We start from the raw sequence: 11512 nt of genomic DNA, 5'->3' as shown, positions 1-11512 counted from the left end.
AAACAAGACGCATACTCTCTCCCCTTGTGAGTCCTCCAGTTTTCAAACTCCCAATTCCTTCAACAATCCTTTACAAATTCCCTCATCTTCCTTTACATTGCCTTCCCCTGGACATAAAATTCACACAGGCCCCACAAAGAAGCCCAGCTATGGCTGGATGATGGAGAACAAAGCCAACTTACAACTATGTAGATTTAGTTTAGTGTCAACAATCTAAACCATATTTGCCTCTTGAGAACTAACCTAGCCTCATTTACTTAACTACACCTATATCCCTTTAATTTTCCAAATGGTTCTATAGAATTAGAGCTAAGTGACAGATTTTTAGATGATATGGCAACTATTAACATTTTTTCTTAAAGAAAAGGAAGATTTTAGCCTAAAGAGCAATCAGGGAACCTATTTTAACTTGATCCAGTCTGATGGGTAGCAGAATAACAGCATTTCTAGACTGAATTGATCCCCCAAAAAAGATTTTTAATTTTTAAAAAATTTTAAAAGTAAATATACTAAAAACTCCAATTTAAGGATTGCAATTGTTAGACCAGATGTTTAAAAAATAAAATAAAATATAAAATAGTATTTCTTATATTAAGGTTAAGCAGTGTTTTTAAAATGTGTTTATGTGATGGATCCTAAGGCAAAATGTGCTTCTTACTATGGTTCATGATCAAAAGTTTTTGAGAATCATTGTTCTAGACCATGCCATCTGCTATAGAAACAGAAGAGTGATCCTTCTGTCTTATAAAAGTAGATAAATTGGGCTTTAGAAAATTAAAACTTCTGTTCTTCAAAAGACACCATCAAGAAGTACAAAGACAACCTACACAATAATTAAAAAATTACAAATCACATATTTGAAAAGGGACTTATATCTAGAACTATAGAATTCTTACAACTCAACAGTAAAAAGAAAAACAGCCCAATTAAAAATGAGCAAAGGCGTCCCCGCCGGCGGGCCGTCGCCCGCGTCCCCCGGGGCGCGGCGCGGCGCGCCCCGCCGCGCGTCGGGACCGGGACCGGGGTCCGGTGCGGAGAGCCCTTCGTCCCGGGACACGGGGCGCGGCCGGAAAGGCGGCTGCCCCCTCGCCCGTCACGCACCGCACGTTCGTGGGGCACCTGGCGCTAAACCATTCGTAGACGACCTGCTTCTGGGTCGGGGTTTCGTACGTAGCAGAGCAGCTCCCTCGCTGCGATCTATTGAAAGTCAGCCCTCGACACACACAAAAAAATGAGCAAAGGATCTAAATAGATATTTCTCAAAAAAAAGATGTATAAATGGCCAACAGGCACATGAAAAAAATGCTCAATGTCATTAGTCATTAGGGAAAAGCAAATGAAAACCACACTGAGATACCACTTCATATCACTTTGCAGGACTAAAATAAAAAAGACAATAAGAAATGCTAGAATATAAATGTGAAAAAATTAGAACCCTCATACATTGCTGGTGGAATCATAAAATCATAAGCAATTTGTCAGTTTCTCAAAATGTTAGATGACTCAGCAATTCCAATCCTAGGTATACACACAAGAGAATTGAACACCTACGTCCACACAAAAACTTGTACACAAATATCCAGAGCAGCATTATTTACAATAGCCATGAAGCAGAAACAACCCAAATATCCATCAACTGATAAATGGATAAATGTAATGTGATATATCCATACAATGGAATATTTTTCCACAGTAAAACAGAAAGAAGTCCTAAAATATGCTACAACATGATGAATCTTAAAAATACTATGCTAAGCTGAAGGAAGCTAGACCCCAAAGGCCACAAATAAGATTTCATTTATATCAAATGTCCATAGTAGTCAAGTCCATAGAGGGAGAAAGTAGATTAGTGGTTGCCAGGGGCTGCGGGGGGTGGGGGTGAGGGGTTCAGGAATTGGGAGTTACCACTAATGGGTACAAGGGTTCTCTTTCAGGTGGTGAAAATGTTCTAAAATTAGATTGTGGTGATGGTTGCACAAATGGGAATATACTAAGAACCACTGAACTGTGCACTTTAAAGGGGTAATTTTATAGGATGTGAACTGTATTTCAGTAAAGCTGCTATAAAAAAATTTTAAACTCCTTGACAGCACTCCTTTATCAAAACAGTTTAGTGGAGGCTTCAAGTTCCTTCAAGTTTTTATCACTTATTTCCAGCTAAACTTTTGAATCCTCATCTCCTGCTATCCTCCCCGTAGCACCTTCTGCCTGGACCCTAAACACACAAGCCATTTTATCATTCCATGCCTTTGCACATACTATTCATGCTGCCAAGAATGTCATACTGTTTTCTCTTTCTATTGAACTCATGTATCTTTCAAGATCAAATCCAATTTCCTTCAAGAAGTTATCCCTTACTCCTCCAGACAAAGTTGATCATGCTGTCTATACTATAAGTACTGGTTGATTTATATGCAGTTACCCTTTTAATGGGCTTCCCAGGTGGCGCTAGTGGTAAAGAACCCACCTACCAATGCAGAGACGTAAGAGACGGGGGTTCGATCCCTGGGTCAGGAAGATCCCCTGGAGAAGGGAAGGGCAACCCACTCTAGTATTCTTGCCTAGAGAATTCCATGGACAGAGAAACCTGCCGAGTTACAGTCCATAGGGTCACAAAGAGATGGACATGATGGAAATGACTTACACATACACAACCTGCTAAGAGACTGAACTTGAGTTTATTAGACAGTTTGATATTCAGTCCTAGAACCTAATGCTTATAAGCACTTAGTAAATGTTTACTGAACAAATGAATGGTAAAACATTTCCTCACTACTGACTAGAAACACTGCTATTTTTTTCTCCAACTAGCTTAACTCATAAAATCCATACAAATATAACTTTAGTGCTGAACTTTAGAGACCAGTAAAATAAAATAAAAAGACAAATTTGAGGCCAACCTTGAGACTTACGGAAAATTACTATAAAGTAACATTTCATGGGGGTTCATAGTTCAGATACTTATCATTGTTGACTGAACACACTTACTGAAGTCAACACTCTTTTATTCAACATATTAAATGTGTTGTTTAACTCTGGTAACCACAGCTGTGACTTAGTTAACGATCTCAATAAATCCTACTTAAATCAGAGACAGGAAAAAATTATGCAAATGAATTCTTATCTGTTTTTCTGCCCAAGGCATATTTGATAACAGAGAAAACATACTCCAAATAGTCTCTACTTAATAGTCAAGAAGCCATTTAAGGTTTTATTTGGATCAAAATCAAATACAAAGAGGAGAAGCCTGCTATGTTCACAAATGATTTTATTTCAGAAAGAAATTACACATTAAAAAGAAGACATAGTTAAGAGCTTCCATTCATGTATAGAAGTGACTCTAAGAAAGTAACCAGTTATTAATACATAAAGCGCATGATTTAAAAAGACAGTAATAGATAATGACAGATGGGCTTGCCTTAGGTTCACCCACAAAATAGTATCTTTTGTCTAAAAACAAAAAGATATTGGTCTTTGAGACAGCTCTTTAGACATGAGTTTGTACTTCCAGTGGACTTGAAAAATCAAACCAATCACACCAGGCTCTACATAGGCTGTATCACACCCATACTCATCAAGAAAAATGGAAACCACCCATCAATTAAACCTTGCAGCTAGATAGGATGTCTTCCACTAATCTCTTGTAAACCCAGGCATCACCCTTAAGCCGCTGCCTCCTGATACCCACCACATCGGGTTTTTGAAGCTGGCACACTTCTAGTTCAAACTGCATTGTCACTTTGCCAAAATCTGACTGTGTTTGACACTTCAGTGTATAGCTGTGAAAAACAAGATAAGAAGCCAGTTAGTAGGAGAATCATGAATATTCTGTATACTACAAGAGATTTCTAAGCCTCTTAAAGGCCAGTGGGGAAAATGAACCATGATTTCATATTAAGCAATGTAGAACTGCTTACAGTTTCCAGATGACCTAGCTATGCTTTAGTGATGGAGTATGACTAGTGTTTTCCCAAAAGCTGAACCAGAATCTTGGGAAAAAAAAAAAAAAAAGGCTGAAAAGGCTTTATCAGAATTCTCCTTTGCTCCAAAGAAAAATGCTTTATTCATAGCTATACAAGCCATTCATGCTTAAGAAATCTTGTGGCATCCTTTATGCAACTCTTTCAATGGTGTAAGCTGTGAACATTTGGCCATTTCCACAATGTTCACAACAAAAGAAAGCAGAGGGAAGATGAAGAATGTTTTATTTTGTGCACTTCATCAGAAACTTCTGTCTTTCATATAAATTAAGCTGAAGCCACCAACCTGTTAGTAAGAAACATGTTTTTGAGGTTTTTCCTAATAGTGAATGTGAAAGTTGCTCAGTCGTGTCCAACTCTTTGCAACCCCATGGACTATACAGTTCATGGAATTCTCCAGGCAAGAATACTGGAGTGGGTAGCCTTTCCCTTCTCCAGTGGATCTTCCCAACCCAGGGATCGAACCCAGGTCTCCCGCTTTGCAGGCAGATTCTTTACCAGCTGAGCCTCAAGGGAAGCCCTACTTTCTAATAGTAATAAGAGGTTATGATCATTATAACACTTTAGGGCAGAGTTATAAAATACATCGCTCTTTTTCTTACTTGTGTCCTTTGGGGCTTGATCTATTAAAAATAAGCAGTCGATACAAGAAATGCCATAAGGTATACCCTGTAATTTAGGTTCCTGATGGGAAGATGAAGCACAGAGCAGTGTAGTCACATCAAAGATAAAACGTGATTCCTTCCTCATTGGAAAAAGATAGTAATGGAATATAACAGAGATTAGTGGCACCACACCACTGAAAAGTTCGTTATTCCGCTTTGTCACAAAGAAAGTAAAAACAGGTAAGATAAAAAGAAAAATAAGGGATTAAGGCAGACCTTTGGGTGGATCAGGAAGTTCAAGGAACAGATTATTGGTTAATAGCCAGTTAGTGACCTGACAGACTATATGCTAAAGGAAAAATAATTGAAAGCTTTCTCATAAAGATTCAGTGAGAGGTTCTGTAACTGTGAATAAACCCCAAGCATGAAGAGCAAGTCAGGGTTAGATGTGTTCTAATGACATCTGAAGAAGAAAGCCGGGGTTCACATAAGGAGTGCTTGCCAACACTTACAGAGAGTGAAAAGTAAAATTACTGTTGCAAAAGATTCTTTCTTAAAATCTTCTCTCTATTGACTGTTCTGTTTAAATGTTTTTGTTAATTTATTAGCGGCTGTTCTGTCATTGAGCAGTCACTAAGTCATGTCCAACTCTTTGTGATCTCGTGGACTACAGCACACCACGCTTCCCTGCCCGTCACTATCTCCCAGAGTTTGCTAAAATTCATGTCCATTGAGTCAGTGATGCTATCCAACCATCTCATCCTCTCTCGGCCTTCAATCTTTCCCAGCATCAGGGCCTTTTCCAATAGGTCGGCTCCTTGCATCAGGTAGCTGAAGTATTGGAGCTTCAGCATCAGTTCTTCCAATGAATATTCAGGGTTGATTTCCTTTAGGACTGACTGGTTTGATCTCCTTGCAGTCCAAGGGACTCTCAAGAGTCTTCTCCAGCACCACAATTCAAATGTATCAATTCTTTGGCACTCAGCCTTCTTTATGGTCCAACTCTCACATCTGTACATGACTACTGGAAAAACCATAGCTCTGACAATACAGACCTCTGTTGGCAAAGTGATACCTCTGCTTTTCAATACGCTGTCTAGGTTTATCATAGCTTTCCTTCCAAGGAGCAATAGTCTTTTAATTTCATGGCTGCAGTCATGTCCGCAGTGATTCTGGAGCTCAAGAAAATAAAATCTGTCACTGTTTCCATTTTTTTTTTCCCCTTCTATTTGCCATGAAGTGATGGGACTGGATGCCATGATTTTAGTATTCTGAATGCTGAGTTTTAAGTCTGTTTTTTCATTCTTCTATTAGTGCTTTAATAATGAAATTTTAGAGAGACATACTAAGTGGAAATGCTTAGAAATATGAACATCTTAAGTAACCAGAAGAGTTCTGGTTGTCCAAACCATGAGATCATGACCCAGGTTTTGATGGCAGTTCATTCAACAGTGGGAAAGAGATAAAGTGATGTACTTTCTAAAGTACTGAAAACCAATCTTATCACATAGACATCACAAAGAGGAGTGTGTATACATATTGATTTGTTTAAGGTATCTCATAAATTTAGATTACAACTTAGAAATATTATTTTTAAGCAGAACATTAAAGAAAAATAGAAGATGCAAAAGAAAACTGGAAGAAATTCAGATTTTTCTATTTTGAAAAGTCTAACTGTGAAAGTGGTGACAATATGGTCACTTAAAAAACTTCTAAAGCCCATATAGAACAAAAGAGAATAAATTATAAACACAGACACTATCATAAAAGCTTTTTTGGAAAAAATGAAATGGAAGACATACATATTTTTAATAAGGAGAGAGGGGACTCAACCTATATTTTCTCAAAGTTCAAAAGACATCAAGTAATAGATGTAAACATGCTTCTTACCCCTTCTGTACAAAGTCAACGTGCTTCTTTGGAAGAACAGACATTATTTCATTCAAGAGTTGATCTGGATTCATTAATCTGGTTGTAGTCACATTATAGTGAGGCTTAAAAAAGAAAAAGAAAGGATGAGAAGTAAATCCTTACATTAACACAAAGACCATCCTACCTGATTTAGAGATCCCAAACTCCTCAATATAGTACCATTTCAAGTGGAAATATTTCAAGACAAACAAAATTTACAATCAACTCTTAGTAAATTGGACTAAGATGGTACTGGGAAAGCCTAGAGAAATCATGTTTATTAGTAATAACCTCCATATCATCATTTTTATATTTGCATCTTCCTCTCCTGCCAGCTTTTTAAATAAGTAAATAAATATTAAATAATGTCTATCTCTCTGAGCTCTACCTATTTCCCCTTTCCTACACTGTGATAAAGATTCCTGCAGTGTAAACTGTGAAAAAACAAATGCCCTAGAAAATTTCACTTGTATATAGTTGGATGTGTTTCCTTAATTATTTCTTGATTACTTAAGGAGTTTTATAGAATCCCAGGAGCTGATTCTATGACAGTTCCATGAAGGAATGAATATAACAGGTTTTTCTCATTCACTCACAGCATATTTCTCAGAAATAATTTCATTCCTAATTGGTAACTGTCCATCCATTCATTCAACAACTATTTATTGAAGGCTTACTAGGTGCCAGGCACTGTTTTAATAGGTCCCAGAGACAGACAAGAATCTCTGCCTTTCTAGTACTACCTTTACTGTCAAACAAAATTATACGTTCTATGTCTTTAAGATTTCAGTTCCTTTTATAAATAACAAAATGCTGAGGTTGGAAAAGACCCCACTACCTTACTTTCCAAGAACCTATGACTCAAAGAAGAAATACAAGTTTCTTAGGATGGGGTTTCCCAAAATGTGATAAAAAATTATAACTGGACTTAGAACTCTAAGTGGTACATGTATACTTTAATTTTGGTCACACTGCATAGCATGCGGGATCTTAGTTCCCTGACAAGAGTTCAAGCCTGTACCCAGTGCAGCAGAAGTACGGAGTCTGAACCATTAGATCACCAGGGAAGTCCCCAGCTAAATATTTTTATGTATTTGTTCCAATCTGATTTAGAAAAATATAATTAGCAAAAACTAATAATATATTGTTTCCTTTTAAATAGATACAAGCTTTTAAAAAGTCATCTTGATTGTGGTGGTTTCACAGGTGCATTATGTATGCCAAAGTACATGAATCATACATTCTTAATATATGCAGATTATCACATGTCAATTATACCTCTAAATCTATTTTAATTCTGCCTCACATAATGCTCACTTTGGCAGCACATATACTAAAATGCATCATATAAAGAAAGTATCAGAAAAATAACAGTGTAGATTATACACTGATATGCCGATATAAAGGTGACTATCAAACGACTGGAGTTCAGGAACCTCAGTTTCAGGTTATAAAAGGAACAAGAGGCACAGCTGTGACAAGCTCCTCTGTCTCTTGGCTTCCAACTCAGGACTTTTTTGCCAAATTAACTTGGTCTTTACAAGATAATAACAAACTATACACTTGCAAATCACAATCAAGTGATTTCTTTTGTAAAATAAAGAAGTGATCTTATTTTATCTATTTAAAATTCAGATTTTTAAAGACTGCTTCCTAAAAGAGGGCTTAACTACATATGGTTTGCAATCTTAAAAAACTAAGGTGTTCTTCATACCATCTTTTACCTTTTTTTTGCCCCATCTCACAGCTTGTGGGATCTTAGTTCCCCAAGGGATCAAACCTGTGTTCCCTGCAGTGGAAGCACTGGACCACCAGGAAAATCCCTTTGCGCCATCCTTTTAATTTTCTGTAAGTTTATAATTTTTAACTTAACAACCAGGTGGAAAAATGAGGCTAATCTCCTAAAGCAAGTCCTTCAGTTCTGAAAAACTTTAAACATTAGAAAGGGTTAAAGATCCAAAGTTAGATAAAGTTTTAGATGCTAGGCATGTGCTAATTACAACTGTAGTTCTGCTACACTGGGGTTAAAATGCTCAACACTGGCAAAAATAATGATACTTGACACTAGAATACCTTATATCAATAAAGCATTTCATATGCAGTGTGGCATTTCATACAGTCTTGTTTACATATCCCAACTCTGGGAAGCTGCCAGAGTAGACATTCTCTCCAGTTTTTACAAATAAAGACATTGAGAAAGTCAGAGATAAAATGACTTAGCCAAGCTACACTGTATGAAGCTGAGGCTACAACCAGGCTTCTCATTCCCATCTTGTCATTTTTCTCCTACCTTCTGGAAGCACTGGGAAATACCTAGAAAGCCAACTAGTATCACAGCAGTTTCTACTGAAAAATGTATTCAAGTTCCAAACAATTTACATAGGTGAACATTTCAAGGATGTTAATCCATTAGTATTTGATAACTGCTTAGCATCTCAATAACGTATATAATTGGACAAGTTTCCTTAATCTTTTTTATTTACTATTCTCATAGAAATGACATATGATTTTCATAATCCCAGTGCCAGGGTTTGAAATACCTCACAACTCTCTCCAACTAGAGAAATCTCAGAATAAAAGGATAAAATATACCTAATAAACAGTCATATGAAACATAAAACTCCAGTGAATTATGTAAGTTCTACAAGGCAACAGACACTAATAGAGAAGTCCTATCTTCTCTCACTTTAAGACAGAACATAAACAGGATCTCAGAACATTCTCCCCTGAAGCACCCAGCCTCCCTTCTGGGTCTGTTGCTATTCTCCTCACACACACCACACTCAAAGTCCAAATTAACTTCCCCTGCATTCAAACATTTTGTGAAGGCCTACAAATGCACCCACGTGTCAGGGACTCTTCTCTGTACCAGAAATAGGACAACTGAGCACAAGTTCCCACCCTTAAGACAGTTCCTCATACACGCCCCATGCTTCCTCATCTCCATGTTGCCTCTGAGATTAATCCCCCTACCTGAACTTGAATATTTAAATTTCAGTTATTTGTCCCCCCCAAAGACCAACTGTATGTAATTTACCTCCACATTAAGCCCACTGCATAGTAACATGTATACTTTAGGTGCTCAAAAAATATGTACATATTAGCTAAACAGACGAACAAGTAAATTAAAAATATTAATCAATTCACACATTCAGTACTTTTCTTTGGAAAAAAAATAGTACAATTAGCAGTCAGCTTCTAAAATCCATATTAAAGAATTTCAGTCCACCTACCTTTAGTCTTCTTGGCCCATCTTTGACAGAGCCTTTCCTTTTGCTCCTGGTAAGCACTGTGATAACCTTATCCAACCCCTTCTCGAGGCTCCCAAACACTTTGGTTCCTTTTCTTTTTGGAGTTTCCTCTACATGTACTTGGTTGAGATTGAGTTCTACTGAGCGACACCTGAGGGAAAAAAAACAAAAACTTCATGAGGAGGAGCTGGACTTCCGCCTGTTGGCCCCTCACAGAGGTGCTTTGGTCCTGCCCGATAGGTGCCAGGTATGCCCAGGCCAGCCCATCTTATTCTTCTTCAGGGAGCATGAAAGCCATCTCCCACCCAAATGCAGCCATCACCTGTCCCCCGAGCCAAATGCCAAAATTATTTTTTCCCCTACCTTTTTTATTTTTAATGTCAAATCTGTAGAAGAGTTGAGCAAAATACATAACCACCACCCACATAGCCTTATAGATTAATATTTTATTAATATTTTGTCACATTTGCTTTATGTATATATAATAAACATATTAAAAAATAAGCCATCAAAGTAATCTATCTGAAGATATCACAACCCTTTATTCTAAAACACTTCAGTACACATCATTCATGTATCAATATTTTCCTACATAATCACAATCTCATTATGATATCAAGAAAATGAGTAATAATGCCATGCATGTATGCTCAATCGTGTCTGACTCTTTGCTTCTGTTAGTAGACATCCATACTCACTGGCAGAAGTGTAGGGAAAGATGAGCCTCAGCACAGGAACCCTGGCCCCAGCCTCCCAGCCTGCTGTATTTTTTTATTCTATTTATTTATTTTTGGCTGTGCTGGGTCCGCACTGCGGCCCAGGCTTTTCTCTAGTTGTGGCGAGAAGGGGCTCCTCTCCAGTTGCAGTGTACGCTCTTCTCATTGAGGTGGCTTCTTTTGTTGGGAAGCACAGCCTCTAGGGCACAAGGCTTCAGTAGTTGCAGTTGCCAGGATCTAGAGCACAAGCTCAATAGTTGTGCTTCACAGGCTTAGCTGCTTTGCAGCATGTGGGATCATCCCAGATCAGGGATCAAATCCATGTCTCCTGCACTGGCAGGGGGATGCTTTACCACTGAGTCACAAAGAAGCCCCTGCTGTATTTTAAGTTAAGGTGTCAATCCTACTGCTGATGAGTCTCACAACTGCCCCCTGAGGAAAGCAGTGTCAACAGCCTCAGTAATGACCACAGACTACGTTTATACAGACATTCCTACGTTCCCTGACAGAATTCACATGCTGGTTTACCTTAATTGGGTTTATCATATATGAAAAAAGGAAATCTGGTTACATATACTAAAGAGTAAAAGAGTCTTAAAAACCGAACACTTACCGCCTCTCAGGGCTAATGACTCCTGTTATTAACGTCTCTGTTCCTGTTGAATTTAGCGGCATTTTAATTGGGGTTTCTTCCAGGAATTGGTTTCCAGCTATTAGAAAAACAACAAATACAAACCATATATAGTTTACAAGCTATGGTTTCAAAATTTTTATCAATAATGCATGTATCACCTCATTCACTGGCTCAGAAATATTATAATCACTTGCCCAGTGATGTTAATGCTCTAATTCTTTAAAGAAATGTTTCCATGTGATTTATAATAAAAACAAAATCATTTTGCTTTACAAGTGTGACTCTGCTTTTTCTTCACTGTAAAACTGAGGCCATGCTTATGATTTTGTTATAAATATCACATGACAAATCTAAATAGAACATATAAATAATACTTCATGATAATTGATTCTCCTTTCTATAAATAAAAGTCAAT

At 37.5% G+C, this 11512-nt stretch overlaps 1 protein-coding gene across 5 annotated transcripts in view; it reads right to left on the bottom strand.

Annotated features, from left to right (window-relative positions):
- Positions 1–3251: 3251 nt before the first annotated feature.
- MELK (maternal embryonic leucine zipper kinase) overlaps positions 3252–11512 on the bottom strand; it is a 75172-nt gene continuing 66911 nt past the window's right edge. For all 5 annotated transcript variants that reach the window (XM_081508865.1, XM_081508858.1, XM_081508849.1 and 2 more), the window contains 4 exons: positions 11077–11173; positions 9730–9898; positions 6476–6579; positions 3252–3779 (listed from right to left, as the gene is read on the bottom strand). In XM_081508865.1, the coding sequence (XP_081364991.1) occupies positions 3602–3779; positions 6476–6579; positions 9730–9898; positions 11077–11173 (548 nt within the window). In that variant the 3' untranslated portion in view covers positions 3252–3601. The remainder of the gene's footprint in view (positions 3780–6475; positions 6580–9729; positions 9899–11076; positions 11174–11512) is intronic.

The sequence above is a fragment of the Giraffa tippelskirchi genome, chromosome 1 (assembly GCF_054371585.1).
Source record: "Giraffa tippelskirchi isolate mGirTip1 chromosome 1, T2T-mGirTip1v1.2.pri, whole genome shotgun sequence".
NCBI lineage: Eukaryota > Metazoa > Chordata > Mammalia > Artiodactyla > Giraffidae > Giraffa > Giraffa tippelskirchi.
Note: the sequence above shows the minus strand (reverse complement) of the source record. Positions and strands in the feature narration are given on the sequence as shown.